Genomic DNA, 26,834 nt, shown 5'->3' with positions numbered 1-26,834 from the left:
ATTGTTCTTCCAGAGGTCCTGAGTTCAATTCCCAGCAACCACATGGTGGCTCACAACCATCTGTAATGCCATCAGATTTCCTCTTCTGGTGTGTCTGAAGACAGTGACAGTGTACTCATATAAATAAAATAAGTAGTTCTTTAAAAAAATTATTTAATTTTATCTTACGTGCATTGGTATTTTACCTGTATGTATGCCTGTGTGAGGATGCTGAGTCCCTGTAACTAGAGTTACAGACAGTTATGAGCTGCCATGTGGGTGCTGGGAATTGAACTTGGGTCCTCCAGAAGAGCAGCCAGTGCTCTTAACTACTAAGCCACCTCCCCGAGATCCCCACATGCTTTTCATGCTCTGCATGGTGATGAAAGTAGGTAACCCTCCCTCATGTTTGCCTGCATTCATTCTGAGGAACCAAAGAGAAGACAAAACAGGCACAAGTGCTCAGATGCACAGAGCCAGGTACTCACATCCAGGGCGCTCCCCAGGCATCTCTGCCACTCATACGCGTATCTCTCATTTTCCTGTGGGTTTACAAAAGGAACCGGCTTCAACAGGCAGGCTCAGGGTCCTCTGTTTATGATTATCTCACTACAAAGGGCATGGAAGACCCCTTTCTACTGAAAGCATGCTGGCAAAAACAGTTGTTTTAAATCTACTAAGATGCAAGAAATATGAACACAAAGGACCTACCTATTTTAGAGCACCTTACAACATTTCTGTGTAAATGTTGCCTCATTTGTTCCAGTGAATGGCAGTGTAAACTTGTGTGCAGTTACTCACTGTGTGGAGGTGTCTAGTGCAGGAGCTAGGGTCACACTTCAGCTTTCAGCCAGGCGTGGTGGTGTTCCCCTGAAATCCCAGCACTTGGGAGGCAGAGGCAGGATTACTGTGAGTTTAAGGTCAGCCTGGTTTACAGAGAGAATTCTAGGCCAACCAGAGCTACATGAGGCTCTCTCAAAACAACAAAAACCCCACAGAATGAAACCACAGCTTAACATTACTCCACAGTTCGCTGCTGTGTGTGCAGGCGTATGTATGTGTACAGTCGTATCGCAAGAAACAGGAGTGTTTAAGATACCACAAACAGAAAGAGGGGGTCCAAAACATTTCTCCTCTCCTCTTGTTTTGATGATTTAAAATTCAGTAGAAAGATAAAGGATAAGTTTTTTTAAAAAGATTTTCTCAATGCTTCTCTCTTTGCAAAGTCCCACGAACAATTTCAACTTTAGCCACAACTTTCAGAGGCTGAAACACACAGGGAGCATGTTCATCCCGGGCTAAAGCTACCAGCCTTGACTGCTGAGGGTCTATTTGCCATCAGGTGTGTAGTGTCTCCTCCCCTCCCTTCCTCCCCTTCACCAGGGAAAGTAGAAAAGGGATGTTTCACCTCCACTTCGCCGGTCAGATCCTTGTACTTGTCTCGGATGACGGGCAGGGCAGCCCTCTCACTCAGAGTGTTGGACCGGTCTCTGAAGGGCTGCTCCAGGGCCGGGGACGGAGAGGACCGACTTATTTCTTTATCCCCAAGGCTCAAGCTCCTCTTGTGTGATCCTGGGCGGAGGGGACAGTAGGTGCAAAGGTTCCGTTACTCAGCCTGGCTCAAGCAGGGTCCTGCTTGCTGATGTGACCATCTCTGACAGGTGGTCATGTAAGGAGGCATTCGGAAACAGTCTTTGTTCACTCTGTCTGGGAAGTTCTTTGATTTTTGCTCTCTTGTGCTTGGAGGCTTCCTTTAGTTTCCCCCATTCCTCTTCTCTCATCTGTGACTACACTACATAGTTCCATGCCGTCATTCACTGCTGGGTGTGCAGGTGTACGTGTGTACACACTTGTGCGTGCCACAGGAAACAGGGGTGTTTAAGATAACCACAAACAGAAATGAAGATCCAAAACACTTCTCCTCTCCTCTATCAGTAGGATGATAAAGTCCTACAAAAGGACTGAATCACTGGTGTCTAGCTGCCAAGTGCCATTGTCAATAGGGGTGCCCAGGAGCCATGAGGCCCTTCCTGTCAGTGGTTGTAGGCTCGCACCTTCGTGCCTCCTTGCTTGCATGCTGCCTTTCCCCTGTGAGACCTACTGCTTCAGAGACAGGGAGTGAGGGTGGCAATGAAGCAGGATTTAGGAAAAGATGTGCCTGAGACTCTGACTAACTGGGAGGTATCGCCTCCATCACACAGTTTATGGATCAATTAAAACAGGCACCTTTTAAGAAGGTACTGATTTGGGCTGGAGAGATGGCTCAGTGGTTAAGAGCACTGGCTGCTCTTCCAGAGTACCTGGGTTCAGTTCCCAGAACCCACATAGCACCTCGGAACTGTTTGTAATTCCAGTTCCAGGGGGTCTGACACACAGACATATAGGGAAAACACCAATGCACATAAAATAAAAATAAATAAATTATAAAAAGTACTGATATTTGTGACTTTTAATTATGTATGTGTGCTATATGTTTGGATGTGTGCACATGAGTAAGGACAAAGGTGCCAGACTCCCTGGGCCTGGAGTTACAGGCATCTAGATGTGGGTGCTGGGGACCTGACTCAAGTCCCCTGCAAGAGCAGTCCATGTTCTTGTTTTGTTCTGAGACAGGGGTCTTATATGTAACTGTTCTGGAACCCACTCTGTAGACCAGGCTGGCCTCAAACTCACAGAGATCTGTCTGCCTTTGCCTTCCGGGTGCTGAGATTAAAGGGGGGTGCCACATCCAACACACCATGTGTTCTTGACCACTGATCCATCTCTACAGCCCCAGATGGATTTTTAGAAGTATTTATCCATTATCTAGTTCATTAAAATGTTTTTATTAGATTTCGTCATTTCATTTTATGTATGAGTGTCTTGCCTGTATGCACGTATGTGCACTGCATGCATGTTTGGTGCCTACAGAAGTCAGGGCATTGGATTTCCTCAAACTGGAATTATGAATGGCTATGAACTACCATGGAGATGCTGGAAATCAAGAATCAAAACCGGGTCCCCTGAAAGAACAAGTGCTCTTAACCACTGAGCCGCTTCTCTAGCCTCTTTATTTTATTTTTAAATAAGTATGTGCAAGCAAGCGTGCATGGAGGGCAGAGGTGTAGGACCCTCCTTGACGCTAGGGTTACAGGCAGTTGCTACGAACTGAACTTGGGATTCTTTCTATACACTTCTCTAACCACTGAGCCATCTCTTCAGGCCCCAAACAACCATTAAAAAATGCATTAGTGGGTGTGATGCCTCAGCAGGCAAAGACTCTTGCTGCCGAGCCTGACAAACTCAGGACCCACATCACGGAAGGAGAGAAGTTGTCCCCTGATCTCTATATGCATGCCCTGGTGTACTGGTTAGTTTTGTGTCAACTTGACACAAGCTGGAGTTATCACAGAGAAAGGAGCCTCCCTTGAGGAAATGCCTCCATGAGATCCAGCTGTAAGGCATTTTCTCAATTAGTGATCAAGCGGGTAGAGCCCCTTGTGGGTGGTGCCATCCCTGGGCTGATAGTCTTGAGTTCTATAAGAGAGCAGGCTGAGCAAGCCAGGGGAAGCAAGCCAGTAAGTAACATCCCTCCATGGCCTCTGCATCAGCTCCTGCTTCCTGACCTGCTTGAGTTCCAGTCCTGACTTCATTTGGTAATAAACAGCAATGTGGAAGTGTAAGCTGAAGAAACCCTTTCCTCCCCAACTGGCTTCTTGGTCATGATGTTTGAGCAGGAATAGAAACCCTGACTAAGACACCTGGCATGTGTGCCCATACATATGCATAAATAAATGTGCATTCAGTTGCCAGGCATGGTGGTGCACACCAGGACTTCGGAGTACTTGAGTGCTTGGGAGGTCGAGGCAGCAGGAGGATCAGGTGCTCAAGTTATTCTGTTACACAATGGGTTTGAGGCCAGCCTTGGCTACACGAGACCCTGTGTCAAACGAAACAAATAACACCCCCAGATCTGTATGTTGAGTGCAGACCCACTGCCATATTGAACTTGGGGGATAAAAGCAAAGGCAATCAAATCCAGTTCTTTGACTATATTAGATAGCATACTTTTTTTTTTAAGATGGGGTCTCATATATATATATACATATATATATGTATATGTTTATATATATACACACACATACACACACATATATGTATGTATATATATACACACACATATATACATATATATGTGTGTATATATATATATGTGTGTGTGTATATGTATACACACATATATATATATATTTCTGGAACTGGCATGTAGACCAGGCTGAACTTGAATTCACAGAGATACTCCTGCCTCTGCCTCTCCTGAGTGCTGGAATTAAAGCTGTGTGCCACCACGTCTGACATACAGAACATTTCTAAGCAAATGAGAATGAAGAGAAAGTACAGGGTCTGCTTGTCCTTTCTTCAATAAGCGATTATGAGGGACAGGAGGGACAGTGACCAGACTCCAGCTCCAGGGAAGGGCCCTGATCTCAGGAGCTGGAACATCTATTTCCTGCTAAACAACAACAACAAAAAATCATCATTTTACTTTTTCTTTTAAATTATCTTTTAGTTTTTGAGAGAGTGAATCATCATGTAGCCCAGGCTGACCTCAAACTCATGATCTTCTGCCTCAGCCTCCCGGGGGCTAGAATTACAGATGATCGTCACCATGCCTGGTTTTAAGAATCACCATTCGATACTCAGGATAAGAATGCGTAATCGTTTCAGTGGAACAAGTCCACAGGGAGGAAGTCTTACCTTGAACAGAAAGGTCAAAGGTTGCCAGCTCACTTCTGATCATTTCTTCACTGGACTTCATTTTGCTCTGTGAATTAGCTACTAAAAAGTCAAACTTGCTGATTTTGGGCTTTTCGCTTTGAAATTCTCCAAAGTCGTCTGCACCCTCCTTGGGGGTTTCGTGTGAGGCCACACTGGATGCTGGGCTTGGACACGAGGTCTCTTGGCTCCGGTCCACCATGTCCTGCCTTGTGAAATCCTGGAAGTCCCCGATTTCATACTCTTTCTGTTCAGTGGTCTGAGGCATCATGTCTTTAAAGCTGGCAAAAGCTGGGAAGGGAGTCTCTGGAAGAGCATCCTCGCTGGCCAGGGCCAATCCTTTGGAGAGAGATGACATGGTGATGTTTTCAGAACTGCCAAATGAGATCTCTTTCGTTTGAAGGTTTGAGGTGGCTGAGAAGGGCCCACTTCCTGCTGAGAGGACGAATAGAGAGAGTTTTCTGCCCTGAGGTGCATCACCCCTGACTGACAGCAGCTTGTAAGTGTGCTCACTGAAAAATGGCTACTACAGCTTCCAAAAGCAGCACAGTTTAAATCATCTGCTTCTGAAAGGGAAGTGCAGTCCCACAGTTAGTGGCGAGCTCCTAAATCAGGCAGAACGCCTAGAATATTTCATCAGTCATATGCCATGCTACAAAAGCTATAGTCAGGGCCTGTACTAAAATTAAAGGAGTTGGGCTGTGGCATTTGATCTTGACGAGACCGTACTGGTGTTCAGTTAGCATCTCTAGATTATAAAGAGTCATTTTAGCTGGGCATGGTGGTACACACCTTTAATCTCAACATTTGGGAAGCAGAGCCCTGTGAGTTTGAGGCCAACCTGGTCTACACAGAGTTCCAGGACAAAGAGACCCTGTCTCCAAAAACAACAAAAAATCCTTTCCATTATCTATAAAAAAAATTACTAGAGATAGGTTATACAGCCATGTACATACTGCTTGATAGAAGACTTTGATCATTTAATGAATCATTCCCTTTTAAGCTTGAAGACATACTTACATATTTCTTACCTAAAATATGTCTCCTTTTCTCTATGCTGTGTTGGACAGTGTATCTCCTAAGCACAGTTATAGGAAATGTGACAAACTGAAAATTCAGTTTCTTAAAACAAAAAAAATAAACACCTTCTCATCGAACCTCTAATAAATCACTAGAAATTTCTGTGTATATGTCAGGCAAAGAGACGTATGGGGTTTTAGTCAAGCAGTCACTTACCTCAGTTTTATTTTGGTAAGTTTGGATATCCTATTGCTGGGACAAAATATGAGAAAAACCAAAATTAACCTGAACTACTTTAATCCTTAAAGAAAAGAATAGCCGGGCAAGCATATGCCTTTAATCCCAGCACTTGGAAGGCAGAGGCAAGCAGATTTCTGAGTTCGAGGCCAGCCTGGTCTACAGAGTGAGTTCCAGGATAGCTGGGGCTACACAAAGAAACCCTGTCTCGAAAAAAAACAAAAACAAAAACAAACAAACAAACAACAAACAAATCCCAGGAGGCAGAGGCGAATGGATCTCTTTGAGTTCCAGGCCAGCAAATGAGAAGCCTGAGGTCCTTCTGGGATGTTTCCGCTTCAGTAATGCATCTCCCTCCTCATATTCATTGAAGAGGGGAAGAAGTAAGAGGAAGATGTGCTGGGCTAGAGGACTCACCATCTTGTTTGGATACATTTAAATAAATAAGCTGGATGAGGTGGTAATGCCTTCCATCCTATCTCTTGGGAGGCAGAGGCAGGCTGATCTACAGAGTGAGTTCCAGGACATCCAGTGCTGAATGAATGATGAGGTAGTAGAAGACAGCAAATGCAGCTTTCTGGTCTGGACAGGTCTACCTTTGACTCGACCATCTACTTCCTTTCGTACCACAGGGCACTAGCCTTGCAGTACAGTCTGGCCCTGAGCTCCAGGTAACCCTCCTGTTTCAGTCCCAAGTGTATTTTCTGAGTCCTTGTAGCTCCTCTATGAAGTGGCAATGAGACTATGCATTTATGAGGATAATGTGTGTGGAAGGTTGGTCAGTGCCTGGAGAGTAACACCATGGAACAGCTTGAATTCTTTCTGAGTAAAAAATTAAAAGGCAGCTCTTAGGGCTGTTCCTAGGAAAAGCTCATTGCCTTCCCCTCTCCTCCCTTCTAACATACAGGGGATTGGACTGGGGCCGTGAGCACACTTGGCGAGTGCCTGACCATTAGCCACATCTCCAGCTCTCTGTTTTTAACTCTGTTGAGACAGGCTCTTACTAACTTGCCTAGGCTGACCTTGAACTCAAAATCCTCCTGCCTCAGTCTCCTCGGTAGCTGGAACTACAGGCCCAGAGTCATCAGCCTTGCTTTCCAGATAATTTTCAAAAAGCAAACCCGGCAAAGCTGCCTACAGGTGGGGTGGAGAAACCCTGTTCAGTAGGGCACTGGGTCAGGCTAGAGGCACCTTATTTCATTTTCTTACTGTATATGAGGTGAGAAGGTCAACTACCTTGATAAACACACACACACACACACACACACACACACACACACACACACACACACACGCATGATTGACAAGGAATCCAAAGTTCTGTGACCTGGACTTTTACAATAGTCATGGGCGAAACAACACTAGCCACTTTCCCTCCCTTCCCAGCAATAGCACAGTGTAGTTTAGGGTAGACACGAGGTTCTGGATACTTCCACAGCTTTCCCACCATCCTTCCACATATCTCCCTAAGCTCTGATAAGAGCATTAAATTAATAATAAAAATGCCAGGTACAGTCAACCAGTAAAAAGCAAATCTCTTCTGCTAAATGGTGGACTTTAAAATTTTGCAGTACAAACTGCATCCTTCATGTGTGGCTTGCTTAACGTAAAGGACAGATGATTTGGGTGACAGGTTTATAGTTCAGAATGAATGAAGCAAGCCATTAGACAAAGCACTCTTTTAGTCCTTCACTGCAGTGTTTCCCCCTTTGGTAGGAGGATAGATCTACATCTAGGTGTCCAGGCCAAAATGAGGGGCCACTCAATCTGGAGGCAGATGCTCTGAGACCCAAGATTAGTTTGTCAGGGGTGCATTCAGCAGAATGCTTCACTGTAGATACGTCTACTACTAGACTCTTCCAGAAAAGCTCTTTGGGGAAACCGTATCAGAAACTGGCTCTAGGATCTTATCTATTGAAAAAAGGGTAGTGATTTTTTTTCTGCAGACCAAAGATAAACTTACGGAAAGACAGCTTCGGTTCAAACACTGCAACCAAGTTGCTATGGTAATAAAAAGACCTTTTTGTGCAAATATGCCACAAAAAAGAAAGTCTGGTTTTTTTTTTTGTTTTTTTTTTTAAATCAAGACTGACTGACTCACGACATTATAAGCGATATGGATTGCCTTAGCCAAAGAGCTTTTAAGACTTTTTATAACTGCAAAGGCATTAACCAAAGAGTAAACACGTTTGTGAGTCACTGAACGCAGCTTTGAAGCGGAATGTTTTCACTTTTGCTTATTCACTGGCTACTAGTGGGTGGAAAGTAATTTACTAAAGAGTAATTAATTTGAATCCGTAAGTACTAAAGCTGCCATTACATAAGAACCAAAAGCAAACAGTTACATAATACCTATCCCGGAGGCTTAGCGTCTATACGCAGTATAAATACAGAGTGTGCTTTTTTTGGTAGAGTGAATACTGGTAAACCATTTTCTTCTAAGAAAAAGTTGGCACATTAGTTCGCTGGAGATAAGGGGCAGACGAGGAAACTTCCCGTGTTTTTGTACTGGTAGCTCCCTATTTGCTTAGTGATGCAGTTCCACGTAGTACTGTAAAAAGATTTCAGAAATAATAAATAATAAGGCCTCTAGCATGAAGGACAGGAGCCCTGGCTTGGAAAAAACTGACACAGGATGCTGTAATCACCAAAGTGACTAGAAGTGGCTTTGTGATGTCGTAGCCAGATTCTGAAAGCTGCGAGAGGAAAAGAAGGAACCGCGGAACGGCCACAAGGAAAGGAGGCATCACTGCCGCCTCTCTGATCCTCCAGCGGGCAGTGCTAGGGAACGCTGCAATGGGCCTGGGGAACGAGGCAAACTGTGTGCTTTCACACACGGATTTGTCTGCATCCAGGAATTCACTATGACAGAGGGCAAAAGAATAAACAGTACAATTCGCTTCCCACCATGGATCAAATCAAGGCCTGGCTTTCTTTCCTACAGACAGCAAACCCCATCAGGCTACTCCCTAAGTTCTATACAAACCCACTTTGGATGCCTGTTGTACATGAAAACAAGGTACTCCTAGGCATGTAGCTGCCACCACAGGACACTGAAGGCCAGGCCCCTCCCCCCTTCCCCTTCCCACTCTCCCCAGAGATGTTTTCTGAAGACATGGGTCTATGCCTTAGAGACAAGTTACTGACTTTTAAGGAAGGAGTTTAGAGAAAGGAAAAAAAAAACTCCTTCCTTTATATGTACAATTCCACTATTGTGGAGTGTTTTGCGTAGCAGTAGCAACATTTGCTGGCCTAAAGAGAGAGCACCAATACAGACTGAGCCCAGTCGTCACTCATCAACACAAACCACGAAATATTTGTATATTTCCCTTTCTCCCAATTCTCCCTTAGAGTATATTCTCCATTAACTGTAATGCCTGGTCAGTGTTCTGGTAAGTCTGAAGTGTCCTGAAGGCATGGCTGCAGACAACAGGCTACAAAACACTGTTTGACCATTTCCTGTTTTCCAATCCGTATAGGAACTTCCCTCTCTGTGTTTGTACTGACTCCTGGGACGCTATGGTTTAAACTGTATCCACACTACAAGCATCTTCAGTTTTCTATGTCGACACATTTAGGTTCAATAAAGAGAAGCTGCCAGCATGAGAATACTAAACTCAGGAGTCTAGAAGCCAAAGAGACAGTAACACTGGCCACGGTGGGTCAGGAAGTCCCTGGCTGGAGACAGGGCTCAGAGGTTGAGAGCATGCACCACTCGCTCTACCAGAGGACTCAGTATCCATGCCAGGGAGCTCACAATTGCGTGTAACTCCAGCTCTAGGGGATCCAATACCTCTGACCTCTGCAGTACCTGCACTCAAGTGCACACCCACACACATATGTATAATTAAAAATAGTAGAAACAATAGAAATCTAATGATATCAAATATGTACAAAAGATGTTAAGTACAATGAAGGCTTTCTGGCTGCCAAAAGGGAGAGGGACCAGACTTAGGAGGTAGAGCCTCCTGGGTAGTATGTAGCCCTCTTATATTCTCAGAATCACCTGGCTGACATTTTTCAAACAACTTATCAAAAGTCCTCAAATGATAGAACTATGTAGAAGCCACTCATAAGAAAAAGTAATTTGGGCCAAGATCGTACCTACCTCAGTAGTAGAGTACTTGCTTAGCATGCCATAAATAAACATACATAAGTAAAAGTAGCTGGGCATGGTGAATGTGCCTGTAGTCCTTGCTACTCTGAGGCGGGGGGATAACTTAAACTCAGAAGCTCAAAAATCAACCTAGGCAGCAGAGTGAGACTTTGACTCAAACCAACCAACCAAAGAAGAACAAATAAAAATAACTGACTGGTGGTGGTACCTGTCTTTAATCACAGCAGAGACTGGTGGATCTAAATTCAGGGCCAGCCTGGTCTACAGAGCCAGTTCCAGGACAGCCAGGGCTAACCCAGAGAAACCCTGTCTCAAACAACAACAACAACAAATCATCATCACCACTACCACCACTACCCTCCTCCTCCTCCTCCTCCTCCTCCTCCTCCTCCTCCTCCTCCTCCTCCTCCTCCTCCTCCTCCTCCTCATCATCATCATCATCATCATCATCATCATCATCCAAGTCCTGCAGTGATTTTAGAAGCTAGCACAGTTTGTGTGACATTGCCTCTGATAGCCAGCATGGATTCTAACAGGAGCAGCAGAGTGGCTGCAGAACACCAGCATGTTTGTGGGATGTCTCAATGCACTGACAGAGGCAAGCCTTAGCCAACCATATCTTACCTGGCATCAGGATAAACAACCACAGTGTTATTGGAACCTAGACCACACCACAGAATGCAAGTATTTAGCACGTGGCGCGTGCGCACACACATAAAGGATAGTCTGTTATTATGCTGTCAAAACTACCTCCCTATAAATAATACAGTGTCTAGACACAATGAGTTGGTCCATGAGTGACGGTTCTGCACAGGGACAGTCACTTCTGCGCCTGGTAGACTGCTCTGGCTTTACGAGACTCTACTGACAAAGGAAGCCAAAGCCCCATGGGGGTCGTGTCCTGGGGGAGCAGTTGGCTGGCTGCTGGGGTCTCTAGCTTGAGGCTTTTCTCCCCAGCTTATTAGCAGCATAGATGGTTTGTACATGGTTTTAACAGTAACTTCCCTCAACTTTCAACACATATACATCTCAAGTGGAAGGCTTGGCTTTTCCGAGAGTAAATTTCACCTGACACCCAACTTTTTTCCTTTCTTGAGTGACATATCAAAGTGACTTCTGGAATCCTATTCAAAATCCCCATTTTTCAGGAATCCTTAAAAACAACAACAACAATGACGACAACAACAACGATGATGACAACAACAACAAACCCCAAATCCTCAAATCACGTGTAAAAAGTTGGAAGCACCGAAAGGCCTTTTCCCTGAAATCTTTACTTGGTTTGGGTTGCAACCTGAAAAAGAATTCTATTCCCCAGCTCCTCATTCTCACTCCGCTCTAAGATGGAGCACATAATTCCAAGTCTGGCTATTCACTGCTAACTTTCACTGGTCTTTGAGATTTGTATTAGTTAATTAATATCTTGATTGATTGGCTGCAGTGCTGGGATCAAACCCCCGTGCTTTGTAAAAACTCTACTACTGAGTCAGGCTAGAAAATGTTTTCTTAAGAATGAAAACAGTGTAAAGTTTCGTTCTCTTGTTCTGTGGGTTGTTTTAGTTTCAACACTTACTACCATTGTGTATATGGTGTGTCTGTCTATGTGTGAGCATACATGTGCCAGGAGCGGGTGTACAGGTCGGAGGACAGCCCAGTTGCTCTGTTATCTCCGTCCACTCTTTGGGGGTTTATTTGTTTGGTTTTTGGTTTTGCTGTTTCAATATGACCTCGGCTGGTCTTGAACTCACGACCCTGTCTCAGCTGCACAACAGCAGAGCTCACTGTGTGTCTCGCTCCTAGCTAAGCTTCAGTCTTGCACTGCTGGGAGGACTGTGAATAATGCTTCTATGTATATTGATTTATTTAGTGCTGAGATTAAACAAGCATTTTGTGGATGCTTGAAAGCATGCAGCCAACTGAGCTCAAGAGCCTAAAGCTGTACTTCTGGTGTTAAGGGCTTCCGGTGTTACCAGGGGCAAACATTAAACTGTCTCCCTGCTTTTTTAAGAGGGGGAAAAGCAGCTTCAAGGGGTACTGTGACTTCAATTTGATACCAGCCAGGTATTTCTCTGGTCTAACTGAAAAACACAAATTACACACATCCCCACACTTTCAAAATATGCCAAAGAATCGTTTATTAACACAGGACTTACAGATCGCAGAAGAGAGTACAGAAGACCTAGAAAGGAGTCATCAGAGGAGGCATGCAGGCCAGAGTTTGCAGAAGAGGAGAATAAAGCAAGTTCCAAACAGCACATTCACACAGAAGTGTCTATACTGAAAAAAAGACATTAGAAAAGCAGCCGAAAAATAATAAGGCGCTGATTAAAATACAAAGGTTTTCCATGTCAAAAAGAGCTACTTCACAGGCAAGTAGTCCCAGAGGGCTTGCTGACTCTTTGAGAAAGTCACAGATCAGAGTAAGCTCTTGCTGCCAGACAAACAAAGGATCTTAAAGGCTGAACATCAAGATGCTGCTGTGCCAGAGACAATAAATTTAGGGGGGTGGAAAAGCAACCTCTTTGAAATTATATGCAGCAAGGGCTCAAAGGTTAAATGTAATGATATGCAGAGAGAAACCAGGCAATGTTATTAGTATCTCTATCTACCTTCATACAAAGAATTAACAGCACGGGTAGAGACAGTATCCCCTTCAGAGTTAGGTTAGGGTTTCCAAACTGGATTATGGTCCATAGACAGTAATCATCCAAGCTTTTTCTTTTCTTTTTTCTCCATCAGCCCGCTTCTTATTCCTCCAGAATGTCTGTTTAACCCTCAGACTAAGAGAGTAATAGATTCCACGGTGAGTGAAAGGGTAAAAAAGTCACAGTGCATGGAAGCAATGCCTGTGGCTTACCCTCTCCAATACGTTACTCAGGCAGCAGCATGTAGGCACGCGATGGTCAGCCAGCAACCCATCTTAACAACCGCTCTGAAGGAATGGATACCTCTCCTTCCCCACTGGAGGTTTACAGAACAACAGAAGAAAACAATCTGCATTTAAGGTCTCCTCCCTTTGAACAGAGCTGTCTCAAACATGACAGGTTCCATTCTGGGAATGTTCCAAACATACAGAGAGAACATGAGCGAGCACAGAGTATTTAACAGGTCCATTGGAATGAACTCAGTCAAAAGCCAACCTCCCCTTCCCAAATAAAAGGTGGGAAAAGACATCCCAAACCTGGGTTAACTCAGTTCACAAAGATATGTGGTTTGGCACTGTGAAAGAATAGAGATTCATTTTCAGAAAAATAGCCTCTAATTAACAACTCCAGAGTCCAAAAGGCTAGTATACATGTTGTGAAATTGTTTTTAAATAAAAATCAAATGTTGTTTAAAAAACAATGCCCCTTTGCAACCAAGTGTTGTGGCTCACGCAGCTCATATTAAAAATAACAAAGCATCCTATCAAACAAACAACACTGAAGGGAAAAAATATGAAAAAGACAAAAAAAGGAGAAACTACTAGTGACGGGCATCAGGAGCTGGGCCAGCCTGCTGCACCAGGAAAGCCGGCAGCCAGCAGCAGGCAGGACGCGGACCACTGCTAACCGCTTCCCATTCAAACCCAGCATAAGAAATCGCCAACATTTCAGTAACAAAGGGCGCCATTTGCCAGTTTGAAATCTGCGGACTCTACAGCACTTCACAATGTCTGCGGAGTCTGTAAACTTACAGTGTCTTACCTGTCCCTCTCAGGTAGAGAAACGAACCCTGCATGTCTGAGCACACTACATTATTTTCTAGAATAATACAGTAATACCGAGATAGTTCTCATTATTAAAGGCCACAAAATAGGTTTATCTTTCTATATACATATCAAAAAAACAAAACTAAATAAAAACTAGGACACTTGGGAATCTAGTTCTCGTGACAGGAAGGTGGATCAGAGAATAAACTGCTACATGTAAAGTCACACAGGGTTTAAAGAGGGCTCCCTAGAAAGAGGTTCTCACAGATCAAAAGTTAGTAGCTACCCTAGCCTATCATCTACGGGGTTATTACAACTTAATACTTGCAGTAACACTGAGAACAGGTCTGCCTATCAAACCCGCCAGGCCCTGACCCACGGAGCATCCCTAAGTGACCTCTTCCCTCTTCTCAGGGAAGCTGGCAAACTGCACTCCAAGTGGGGGGAGTTCATTCACTCTCTTGGCCTAGTCAGAGTTGGTTTCTGTAAACCAAACAAACACTGTCTTAGCAACCCTAATATACCAAAGAGGAGACAAAAGGGGAGGGTGGGTGCTGCTCATCCCTCTCACAGGAATGAAGAAACACTGCACACACTGCCAAAGTCTTTATAAAATTTCTGGCTATGTGGGGTTCACTGAGCAGTGGATCTGTATGGGCCTCTGACACCAAGTGAGTGTTGGCGTCAAAATAAAAATATTTTGGCTATTCCATCTAAGCTTCGGAGCAGTCAGAGTACCCATAGATTAAGGTTTCCATAACATCATGTTTAACACTGCTTCAAGCAGACAGACGACTACAGGCTAGCTCTTCCTAGAGATCTGAGGAGTTAACAGGCCAGAGCCTTGGTCTGTCAGTTAGACAACACCCACAGAGTCATCTCTGATATCTACATGACCATCACCAGAGCAATCTCACCAGTTCCTCACCTGCGGCAGGAGGATGTTGGCCACTAACTGTTGGCAAATCCAAAGAGCTATCAGACATGACATGCTTAAGATCTCCTCCCACATCAGCCAGTTTCATGTCAAACTGAACAGAAAGTGCATCTTCAGAGTCCTCCTTGCCAACACTGCTGCCACCGATGGAGGGGAGGTCTAATGACTTCACTGAGGAGGAGTCTTCTTTGGTGTGTCTGAAAGCCACGGCTTTCTCTCCCAGGGATTTGTCTGAGCTCGTGGATGAAAATTTACTAGAGTGGAAGTCGGCAAAGTCATCGTCACTCTTTGTGGAAGAGGTATTCTCTTTGAACTCCTCCATAGCCAGCCCAGCTCCCTCTAGGGAAAGCTGTTTGAAGACATCGTACTTGGTTGACGCAGCAGGTGGGTTCTGTGCCCCCTCCATAGTGCTGCTGGACAGGGGGCCCGGGCTCACTTCCTCCCTGAGGGCTTCGTACTTGTCACCTGCTTTTGGCTCAGATGAAATGGAGCTGTTACCAAAAGCCATGAAATCTGCAAAGTCGTCCTGCTCCCCAACAGATGCAGGGTTCGAATATTCCCCAAAGAGGTTGAACTCTCCAAAATCATCTGCCAAGCTAGAAGTTTTAGTGGATGCCAGTGCTGCTGAGGCTGCAGAACCCACTGGCTGAGGTCTCATGGACACTGACTTTGCTGTGCTAAACGTGGCTGGAAAGGGCACAGGTCTCTCGCCACTGCAATCCACTGAGGAGAACATATCTAGGTCTGCTAAGTTCAGAGGGGCTTTCACCTGTGTCTGTGTCGGCTGTGCAGCTCCTGAGGCGAAAGCTGATGGAAAAGTGTCTTTTGTTGGTGGCTCTAGGGGTGACACGCTATCGGCGGTCTTGAAGTCAGTGAAGCCGTCATCGGTCCCTGTGGATCTGAACTCAGCAAAGCTCTCTCCTAAAAGAAAGAAGTGCAGTTCAGGAAGGATGCAGAGCAGAAGACCATGTGGCACATCCTCGGCTCAACTGTAACCCTATCCCACACTCTTATCAGACCCATCGTTTCTCCATTAAAGTCAGTGACAAGGAAACAGGCAAGCACTGCTCAAGGCTCCCCCTCTGGCCAGAGCTGAACCAGAAGCGGGAGGCTCCTGAGAGGCACACTAACAGCTGCCCATTAAATATGAAACATCATATAGTTTTAAACAAGATCAAAGGTATCAACGAAGTATTGAGAGAATCCTACATCTGGTATTCGGAGTGTATGACTCTGAACAACTAAGCACTTTAAAAAGATGTAGAAGCTTGGTGTTGTGTCACACACCTTTCCAAGACTTGGGAAGCTGAGGCAGAAGGATCACAAGTTGAAGCCAACTTGGGCTACATAACTACATAACTCTCCAACATCCCAACCAACTAACCAGCCAACCAATGAACTACCATCCAACAACAATAAATAAACAACCCCATTACTAGATGCTAACAGTGTAGCTCAGTGCTCAGTGGCAAACTCATGCATGATACAGCCATGGCCTAGGTTCAGAGTTGAGCACACGCAGACACTGACACCCATGCACACACACAGGAACACAAAGTATTAGATAGGATACAATGTAGTCTTGCTCAAGTACACTGACATTAATTGGATGATATTTTTGTAAAAATCTTTGAAAAAATAACTACTTATTTAAAAAGCAAGTTAAGTGTGCATGTGGAGGTCAGAGGACAGCTGTGGCCATAGACTCTCTCTTTTCTCCTTTGTTTTAAATCTGAGATCTGAAGACTGAACTATCTGCAACAAGCATTTTTAACCTGTAGGCCATTTTTTTCCAGCCCCTGACAACTTAATCTTTAAACTTTGGAACTATGATTCTTAATAAGATTTTTATTTTTCACCAGTGTCTAATCTTAGCACTCATAATTACAATGTCAGGATGTAGATAACCTCAGTTTTCTTACAATGTTTGAAGGCCTACAATGAAACCCATTAGGATAAGCCATTTAATGAAAGCCAGCAATATACCAAATGTGAGTATTGCTACACCAACCAACATCACTTAATATCTAAAAAACATGATTACCAATTCTAGAGATTAAAAAAGAAAAGCCTAAATTTCTTTGCTATTCTACCTCTACTTTTTTTGTTGTTTGTTTTCTTTTCTTTTTGGTTGAGAAAAGATTTCTCTGTTTATCTCTGGCTGTCCTAGAACTCATTCTGTAGACCAAGCTGGCTTTGAACTCAGAACTCAGAGATCCAGCTGCCTTTGCCTCCCAAGTGCTGGGATTAAAGGTGTGCACCACCATTGCATGTTTTTTTTTTTTTTTTTCAAGACAGGGTTTCTCTGTGTAGCCTTGGCTGTCCTAGAACTCACTCTGTAGATCAGGCTGGCCTCGAACTCAGAAATCCGCTTGCCTCTGCCTCCCAAGTGCTGGGATTAAAGGCATGAGCCACCACTGCTGGGCTGACAGTTTACTTTTGTAGTTCTGGTTGGTCTAGAATTTACCAGATAGATCACAGTGGCCTTGAATTTGTAATCTCTGTCTCTCCCTCCTGAGTGCTGGGATTATAGGTATATGCTCACAACCATGTGTAGCTTCTCATCAATTTTTTTTTAAATTGTTTTTCCTAAATAATCAAACATAGATGCATATGAACCTTAAAATGTACTTAATGCCAAACCCTAAAATCAGTTTCTAAAACTGCCACCAAGGCTCAACCTACCAGGCTTCATGTGTGATCTGCACTTTAATTTACCAAAGAGAAAAAAAGCACTGGAAATAATGTAATTTTGCTTTTTAATCTGATACTGAATTTATTTACTAGCAAAAATCATCAACACAAATCCTCCCACAGTATTAGAGAAATATGAGAAATAGGAGCAGCCTTCAAGTTTCCTATAATTTTTGTATTCAAGACATGACATAAGTCAATTTCACAAACTGACAGGAAATACAAATGTGAAAATTTCCCTGGCATTTACAGATGCCTCAATGACATTTGTGTTATTTCTATAAATGAAGAGATAATTAGTAGTAAATTTTTTTTGTTTGTTATTTTTGTTATTTTTTTTGGTGTTTTGAGGCAAGGTCTCACATGGTAGCCCAGGCTGACCTTGTTTTTGTTTTTGTTTTTCGAGACAGGGTTTCTCTGTGTAGCCTTGGCTATTCTCAAACTCACTCTGTAGACCAGGCTGGCCTCAAACTCAGAAATCTGCCTGCCTCTGCCTCCTAAGTGCTGGGACTAAAGGTGTGCGCCACCACTGCCCAGCTCCAGGCTGACCTTGAACTCATGGCAATTCTCCTACCTCAGCCTCATAAGCGCTATAATTAGAGGCATAGGATACCATGTCCAGATCATGGCCTAAATAAAATTTTGATGTGTTGCTTTGAAATATCTGTGAAATTGACAAGTTTTGATTTTTTTAAACACAAATCACACAGCAAACTAAACTTACTGACGATGAATTGTAAATTTCTCCATCAGAACTGTAAACTGGGTGAAAGGATTAAAGGAAATGAGAAAGGAAAGGGTTTATTTATAACTCAACAGCAAAGAGAATGACGTCAGCAAGCGAACTAGTGGAGCTGTTGCTCCACTGGAAGCTTTTTAGTTAGCTTGTGGATTCTTCAAGTTCCTCCTTTGATTTCTGTAACTTTTTAGGCCCCGAGAAAAATTTAAGGGAGTATTTAGCTAAAGCTCCAATAAGAAGTGTCCTTTTTTTTATGCAGAACACTGTTCAGAACTTACATACAGCTTCTGGCTTAACCTGCGAGGAGACATTAAACTGTCACTCAGCAGCGCAGGAGACTCATTTCTGAAAGCGGTTCTGCAGAGGCTCCAAGTCACAGCACACCCCCATTCCTCCTAATTTTTGGCTCAGATTTGTTATGTAGCCAAGAATGATCTTGTGTTCCTCATCCTCCTGTCTCCACTTTCCAAGTGCTGGGAGGAAAGGTCTGTACCAAAAATGGCCTACCTCAAGGAAAGTTTTCAAAAAGTTTAGGAGAATAAAACAGTTTCTCCTAAACCGAACAAAATTAGTAACTCAGAGGGCTTTAAACCAAGTGATGTGGAGTGAAATGAAGGCAAGCAAGTCAAAAAGACGATGACTCGGACCTGGGCTCAGAGTGAGGAAGCAGGACTACGGGGCTGCTTACATTTTGGGCACCAATACCCTTTCCTATTGTCTCTAAAAAGAACAACTGCAGGGCTAGGGAAATGGTCCAGCAGTTAAGAGCACTGACTGTTCTTTCAGATGACCTGGGTTCAATTCCCAGAACTCACATGGGCACACACAACTGTCTGTAACTCCAGTTCCTAGATATCCAATGTCTGCTTTCTGGCCTCTGTGGGCACTCTGTGGGTAAATATACATGCAGGCAAACCTACTTATATACATAAAAGTTTTAAATGTTTATATCATATCATGATCAGTAATACCATATCATACAAAGAATCCTGACATTAAACCAGGCCCTACTTGAAACTTGCTTAAGAAGAAATGAAGTCAAGATTCCTCTAAAGTTCACATTTGAGTGCCTAGTGCCTAACACAAGCGGGGTGGGAGGAAGAGCTTCTATGACCTAAGGACTTGGATGAAACACAAGGAAATGCTGCTGGAACCAAGACCCAGGGGAGACTGAATTTGAAGAGGTGGCCCTTCCTGTGGAGAGATGCTGGTGCAGTGGAATAGCTATGACACGCCATCACTCATAGAGAATATTTCCCACCCCACGCTAAAGTGTAGAAGTCAGCTTTGAGCACTTAGTGCATGAGGCAGAATGTGGCTGCATTGTCAGGAGAGCAGACACATTCTACAATATGCAGAGTTAAGGTTTAGGTGGCAACCTATGGATTACTCATACTATATGCCATGTGTCATTCTCTCTCTCTCTCTCTCTTTCTCTTACACACACACACACACACACACACACACAAACTTCCTCATCTTTCTCATTAAATCATAGCCAATTTTGAAAGTGCTGAACAATGGTGACCTGAGTCAAACACAACACAGTACAGGAACTGATCTCTTCTACCTCCTGAATAAGTGAGCTAATGCCTGACTCATTCATTCATTCATTCATTCAATTAATGGATTAATTTAGCAGTGTTGAGGATGAAAACCAGGAGCCTGCCTGTGCATTCCAAGTATCCTCTCTACACTGAGCCACACATCTCAGCTCTGAAGCTTTGGAATGCCACTTGGTAAAATGCTCATTAGACCAAGTCTTGCTTGCCTCCATGTTTTCATTTTATACAAATACAATGTTTTCTTTTTCTTAATGATCTTTAGTTCTTGAAGAGTATTATGTGTTACGACTGTGTCACTGGTGAGGAGAGATCCTAAGGAGATGTATTTCTTTATTAGCTGTGCCGCCCCACAGGCTCTCTGTAGGAGGTGCAGATCAACTCTCACAGATGCCATCTAAGTAACAGCCCATGGCTGTCCAGCTGTCAGACAGGACCACACTCACTTCTTCCAATGTGAAATGCCTCACTCCTGTCTTACAATACATTCTGCTTTGTTACAGCTGTTGCTTCCTGCTGTTTCCCAGGCTGGCTTTGAACTTGCTATGTAAGGAGAATGAGCTGGAGCACCTGCTGAGATTTATGAGCTTACCAGAGCCAGCTTGTTAGGTTTATCTATGTATATGGTGTGCATGTGCACACACACATACACAGGGGCCTAAGTACATGCATGCTACCACATGCATATGTGTCAAGGTCATAGATGACTGGCAGGAGTTGTTCTCTCCTTTCACCATGTGGATTCTGGTGATGAGATTCAGGCTGTCAGGCTTGGTAGCAAGTGTCCTTAAATACTGAGCCATCTCCCCAGCTCAGAGCTGTTGTGAAGTAATGGTATTCTACAGTGCTTTTCTTTCCAAATGATGGATGAGAAACCAAGAAAACATAAATAATGCCAAGTACTATACCAGGAACTGATGTAAAAAGTCTTGGTTGGGACTGATAGCTGTCTTCTGCATAGAGAGCAGCCTTTATGAAATGTCAGGGTAGAACAGTCACAGATTTCTGACACAGGATCTAAGTTGCCTGGCAGACTTCAGTGACAGCAACACACAGTTTTCAGAGGAAATGGTATTGATTTGACATTACCCCAAATCTAAGAAAGCACCTCACAATAACTGAGCCTCACTGTAGTTTCGAAGTTCCCCAAGATTACCCCTGCCTTGCAAGATGGTGTGCTACTCAGCTCATTACAATACTTACTTACTAAGCACTGCAGCAACCTTTAAGGACTTCTGAATCCAAACACCTGCAGTCTGACTATGTAGCACAATATTACTATGCCATATAATAACAATATGCTAATTTCTTTTTAGTTGCATATGGTGGCACACACCTTTAATCCCGGCACTTGAGTGGCAGAGACAACTGGACCCCTGTGAGTTCCCAGCCAGCTAGGCCTACCTAGTGACTCAGAATTCTCACCAGGTTGGTCTGGAACTAGCTATGTAAACCAGGTTTGCCCCGACTCTGTGGCAACCTTCCTGTCTATACCGCACAAGTACTGTAATTACAGGTGGGTGCTATAATATCTGGGTTGCCAGCTTTTAGAAACAATATTATAGGCCGGGCAGTGGTGGTGCACGCCTTTAATCCCAGCACTTGGGAGGCAGAGGCAGGCGGATTTCTGAGTTCGAGGCCAGTCTGGTCTACAGAGTGAGTTCCAGGACAGCCAGGACTACACAGAGAAACCCTGTCTCGAAAAACAACAACAACAAAAAAACAAAAACAAAAACAATATTATATATACAGGCGCTGGAGAGGTATCTCAGAGGTTAAGAGCACTGACTGCTCTTCCAGAGGTCCCGAGTTCAATTCCCAGCAACCACATGGTGGCTCACAACCATCTGTAATGGGATCCATGCCCTCTTCTGGTGTGTCTGAAGATAGCTACAGTGTATTCATAAACATTATTTTTAAAAAGCATTATAAAAAGACAAACAAAAACATATATGTACAATTTAAAAACAAATGTTTATGGATGTCAGTAAAAATAAAAACACAAATAAAAATTCTTAAAGGCTTGGGGAGGTAGCTCAGTGGTAAAATATTTGTTTAACATGTACAGGACCCTGTTTTCCCCTAACTTGGCAAAGGGAAAAAAAAAAAAAAAAAGGAATCCAAACTTACCTAAAGGCTTACTGTCTGTTGTTTGCTCAAGTTCCCTGAAAGCACTGTATTTATCACCAGACTCTGCGACAGAGAGACATAGACTCATTACCATGAGGAACCCAGAGATCACAGCCAGAGAAGCACAGTACATTGGGCTGAGCAAACATATTTAACATGTGGAGCAGCATCTGACACATTCAATAAAAAATGTGCCACTTAAAGATTTATACAACTTAATTAAAAGTTACAGCCACAGATTTATCAACTGACAAATCGTCTTTACCTCCAAATGAAGCAGGGTTTTCGGAGGGCTTGTCAGCGGAAATCCCTTTAAGCACTGCGTATTTGTCTGTGGGAGCCTTACTTCCAGGAAGTGGGATCAAGAGTGATGGAGCGCTGCAAAGAAGGGGAAACCTGTGTTACCACTCAGACCACTGAACCCTTCCCTCATCACCACACAGGGCTTAGACAGAGTCAGAGGTCACGATTCTCTGCCCTTTCCTTCCTTCCTTCCTCCCTCCCTCCCTCCCTTCCTAAAAAATTTGGATTATGTATATCAGGCACAGTGGCACATACCTGTAATTCCAGCACTCAGGAGGCAGAGGTAGGTGGACCTCTGTGAGTTTGAGGCCAGCCTGGTCTACAGAGTGAGTACCAGAACACTAGAGATACATATTAAGACACTGTCTCACACACAGAGCAATAGACAAACTGTGCATGTCTGTGGTTATGCCACATGTATTTAGGTATACCCAGAGGCCAGAAGAGGGCACTGGATCCCCAGGAGCTGGAGTTACGACAAGTAATGAGCTGGGGGCTGAGAATGGAACTTGTCCTGGTGTTAGCTGTATACATTCTGTGGGGCAGACGACTGCCTGGGAAAAACCACAGACAGAAATGTAGAGCAAGTTATGGAAAACAACAAACTCCAGAAGGCTTTACTGAAGCAGGCTGACATCTGTGGGAGGGAACATTTTATAAGACCCCACCTCTCCTGTTTTCTTATCCATCCGCCCAGATATATGTTGCAGGGCAGGCCTTTTCTTTCCTACTGCCTTTCCCATGAGTAAGGAAATGGCCATCCTTTGTCCCTATTTGGGTATGTTCTCTTAACTTTCTCTCACTATGGAAGAATAACAAGTGCTCTTAACTGAGTCTTCTCTCTAGTCTTTGCTACCAGTAAACAAAACAAAACAGCTGGTGAGAAATGTTCAACATCCTTAGTCATCAGGGAAATGCAAATCAAAACAACCCTGAGATCCACCTTACACCAGTCAGAATGGCTAGGATCAAAAACTTGAGTGACAGCAGATGCTGGTGAGGTTGTAGAGAAAGAGGAACACTCCTTCATTGCTAGTGGGATTGCAAGCTGGTACAACCACTCTGGAAATCAGTTTGGCGGTTCCTCTGGAAATTGACATACTACTACCAGAGGACCCAGCTATACCACTCCTGGGCATATACCCAGAAGATGCTCCAACATATTATAAGGACACATACTCCACTATGTTCATAGCAGCCTTATTCATAATAGCCAGAAACTGGAAACAACCCAGATGTCCCCCAACAGAGGAATGGATAGAGAAAATGTGGTAATCTACACAATGGAGTATTACTCAGCTATTAAAAACAATGAATTTATGAAATCCTTAGGGACATGGATGGATCTGGAGAATATCATGCTGAGTGAGGTAACCCAATCACAAAAGAACACACATGGCATGCATTCTCTGATAAGTGGATATTAGCCCAGAGGCTCAGAATATCCAAAATACAATCCACAAACCACAAGAAACTCAAGAAGAAGGAAGACCAAAGTGTGAATACTTCATTCCTTCTTAGAAGGGGGAACAAAATACCCATGGAAGGAGTTGCAGAGACAATCTATGGAGCAGAGACTGAAGGAAGGACAATCCAGAGACTGCTCTACCTGGGAATCCTTTCCATATTCAATCATTAAATCTAGACACTATTGTGGATGACAGCAAGTGCTGGAGGACAGTAGCCTGATATAGCTGTCTCCTGAGAGACTCTGACAGTACCCGACTAATACAAAAGTAGAGGCCCACAGCCATCCATTGACTGAGTACTTGGTCCCAGTGAAGGAACTAGAGAAAGGACCCAAGGAGCTGAAGGGTTTGCAGCCCCTTAGGACGAACAACAATATGAACTAACTAGTACCCTCAGAGCTCCCAGGGACTAAACCACCAACCAAAGAGTACACATGGTGGGACTAATGGCTCCAGCAGCATATGTATAGCAGAAGATGGCCTAATTGGTCATCAATGGGAGGAGAGGTCCTTGGTCCTGTGAAGGCTCTATGCCCCAGTGTAGGGTAATGCCAGGACCAGGAAGGGGGAGAGGGTGGGTTGGTGAGCAAGGGGAGCGGGGAGGGAACAGTTTTTTTTTTTTAATTTTCTTTTTTTTTTTTCAGAGGGGAAAGTGGGAAAGGAGATATCATATGACAAGTAAATAAAGAAAATATCTAATGAAAAAAAAAGCTGGTGAGATTGTTCAGTGGATAAAAGTTCCATGCCAGGATCTACATGGTGGAAGGAGAGAACAGATCCAAAGGTGGTGACCTTTACATGCACACCTTGGCACACAAGCACCTACTCCACCTCACAAAAATAATGTAATAAATTTTTTTAAAGAAATGGTGTGTCATGCTTCCTTCACGTAGCTGAGGAAGACACTGAATTTCTGACCCTCCTGGCTCTACCTCCTGAATGCTGGGGCTATAGTTGTATGCTGAGAATTGAACCAGGACTACATATAAACTCCAAAAATTACTAAAAACAATGCCCTTTATCCTGAAAATAAACATTAACTCTCACTAACCATTTTTTTTTTTTGACTGAGGAGGAGTGACATTTAACTGATGGTCTGATTGTTGGGTTAAATCATAAAGGCATTGAAAATAGATTGTTAAAGAAAAACTGCCTGGGGGCTGGAAAGATGGCACAGTGGTTAAGAGCATTGGCTGTTTTTTCAGAGGTCCTGAGTTCAATTCCCAGCAACCATATGGTGGCTAACACCCATCTGTAATGGGATCCAGTGCCCTCTTCTGGTGTGTCTGAAGACAGTAACAGTGTAGTCATATACATTAAATAAATAAATACAGAAATCTTAAAAAAAAAAAAACAAACTTGCTGGGCAGTGGTGGTGCACGCCTTTAATCCCAGCACTTGGGAGGCAGAGGCAGGCTGATTTCTGAGTTCAAGGCCAGCCCAGTCTACAGAGTGAATTCCAGGACAGCCAGGACTACACAGAGAAACTCTGTTTCAAAAAAACAAAACAAAACAAAACAAAACTTTCTGTGATTTTAACTTAGAGTTCACAATATTTAACAGTGAGATTCTAAAAATGTATACCTAATATTTAGAGATAAATTACAACCACCTAACATAAGATTTCTTTAAAGTAGGTTCAGGTTGTAGAAGTGAGACAGTCAAGATAAAAGTCTATTTGTAAAATATTCTTCAAGTCAAGATGTAAATTCTGCTTTTGATCATTGTGTGGAAGTGCGGACATCCGATAAGCAGTGGCAGACATAAGAGAATGCACATTTTTACAAGGATCACACCAGTGGTCCCAGAGAGCTATCTTTGTAGCAAAACAACAATCACTTCAAAATTGGATGAAGATAGTTTTATCTGGGACATTTTTTTTTTCTGGATGGAAGAACAGTGTAATGAGCAGCATCTGCGTAGGCAGTCCTGGGAAGACTTGAGCATACTATAGAAGCCTTCTTTCTTCCTCTTATCAGAGGCAGGCAGTTCCCTGGAAGAACAACCTTTACATATGAATGACTGCATTTCATCCACCGGCCACGGTCACTCAGTACCACAGCACAAGATAGAAAAATGGATTTCTATTGAGGTCTCTGCCCTGCAGCAAAACCCTTTCCACAGTCATTTAAATCTCCTTATCAGCAGCCCACAACCCAGGTAGAAACCAGGCTGTCCCACACCCGGGGTAATTGGGTCCACTGTGCTTCAAGACTTAAAGGCGTTGGCTATTAAAATTTCACATCAATGCCACACTGGCTGCTATCTGATCCTGACAAATGTAATAGCTTATCATCTATACATGTAGGTGGGTGCTTTTATAGTTCCATAAATAATTAAACTATAGCTCATTGACCGGAATGTTACATAGGAATACAGGTAATTGGTGTTTAAGGACAAAAAGCCCAGGAAGCTGGATGGCCCGTCTGCTTTTCGTAACCCTCCAATTTTAGCTATGGTCTTTCAAAAGCTCAGTGGCGAAATCTTTCTGCTAAATGTGACGTTTAGTTGAATGTAATTAATTTTAAAATTATATTCACAGAATTGGACAAAGAGAGACTCTGCAGGGTAATGAAGCAGCTGATGGAAACCAGGAGACTCCAGTTCCTGTCCAGAATGCTGGCACACACCAATCACACACACACTACGGATCAGGCTGCACCGCAGTTAAAGAAGGCTGTAATCATCATCAGAGTGTTTATGCCAGTTATGTATAGCAGCCATTATCTGCTTTATATATGAAAACAGTCATTTCTGCTCTTTAAGAGAAGTTCTCAAGTGAGAGGGACATACTGTTTTGAAATGTAAGAACCCGCAGTCCATTGAAAGGCAAAACTGGAACCTGGTTATCAAAGAACACATTTGGTTTTCCCCAGAGAATCTCCTTCCATATGGCTGCTGCAGGTGTAAAATAAGAATCCACCATTCCAGCTGAAGAGTCTGGCAAGGTAAACCTTATCGAGGTCAAGAGGATGTGCCCTGAAGAGCACACACACAGACGGAAGGTGCACCGTGCTTTATCCTAACTCTGGTGCCTGAATCTCTTCTCCAGTGGCTGGGGTCTGACCTCTGTCTTACAATTGGCTAGTCTGTACAGAGTTGGCACTACCACAGGAAAAGGAAGGGGAGAAGGTGGTCACTGCTCCAGGCCTTCACATTCCTGGAGTGGAGCAGTGGAACTTTTTATAGGACGGGGTGGGG

General features: G+C 43.7%; 1 protein-coding gene across 8 annotated transcripts in view; it reads right to left on the bottom strand.

The window, feature by feature from the left end:
• Synrg (synergin gamma) overlaps nucleotides 1–26,834 on the bottom strand; it is a 79,851-nt gene that overhangs the window by 17,503 nt on the left and 35,514 nt on the right. For 4 of the 8 annotated variants that reach the window (XM_031354704.1, XM_031354706.1, XM_031354709.1 and 1 more), the window contains 6 exons: nucleotides 22,127–22,239; nucleotides 21,862–21,924; nucleotides 14,728–15,657; nucleotides 4,717–5,169; nucleotides 1,388–1,551; nucleotides 468–521 (listed from right to left, as the gene is read on the bottom strand). In XM_031354704.1, coding sequence (XP_031210564.1) covers nucleotides 468–521; nucleotides 1,388–1,551; nucleotides 4,717–5,169; nucleotides 14,728–15,657; nucleotides 21,862–21,924; nucleotides 22,127–22,239 — 1,777 coding nt within the window. The remainder of the gene's footprint in view (nucleotides 1–467; nucleotides 522–1,387; nucleotides 1,552–4,716; nucleotides 5,170–14,727; nucleotides 15,658–21,861; nucleotides 21,925–22,126; nucleotides 22,240–26,834) is intronic. The other 4 variants (XM_031354703.1, XM_031354705.1, XM_031354710.1 and 1 more) reach the window with 1 other exon arrangement.

The sequence above is a fragment of the Mastomys coucha genome, unplaced genomic scaffold (genome assembly GCF_008632895.1).
Source record: "Mastomys coucha isolate ucsf_1 unplaced genomic scaffold, UCSF_Mcou_1 pScaffold5, whole genome shotgun sequence".
NCBI classification, from domain to species: domain Eukaryota; kingdom Metazoa; phylum Chordata; class Mammalia; order Rodentia; family Muridae; genus Mastomys; species Mastomys coucha.
This window is presented reverse-complemented; position numbering and strand designations above follow the sequence as displayed.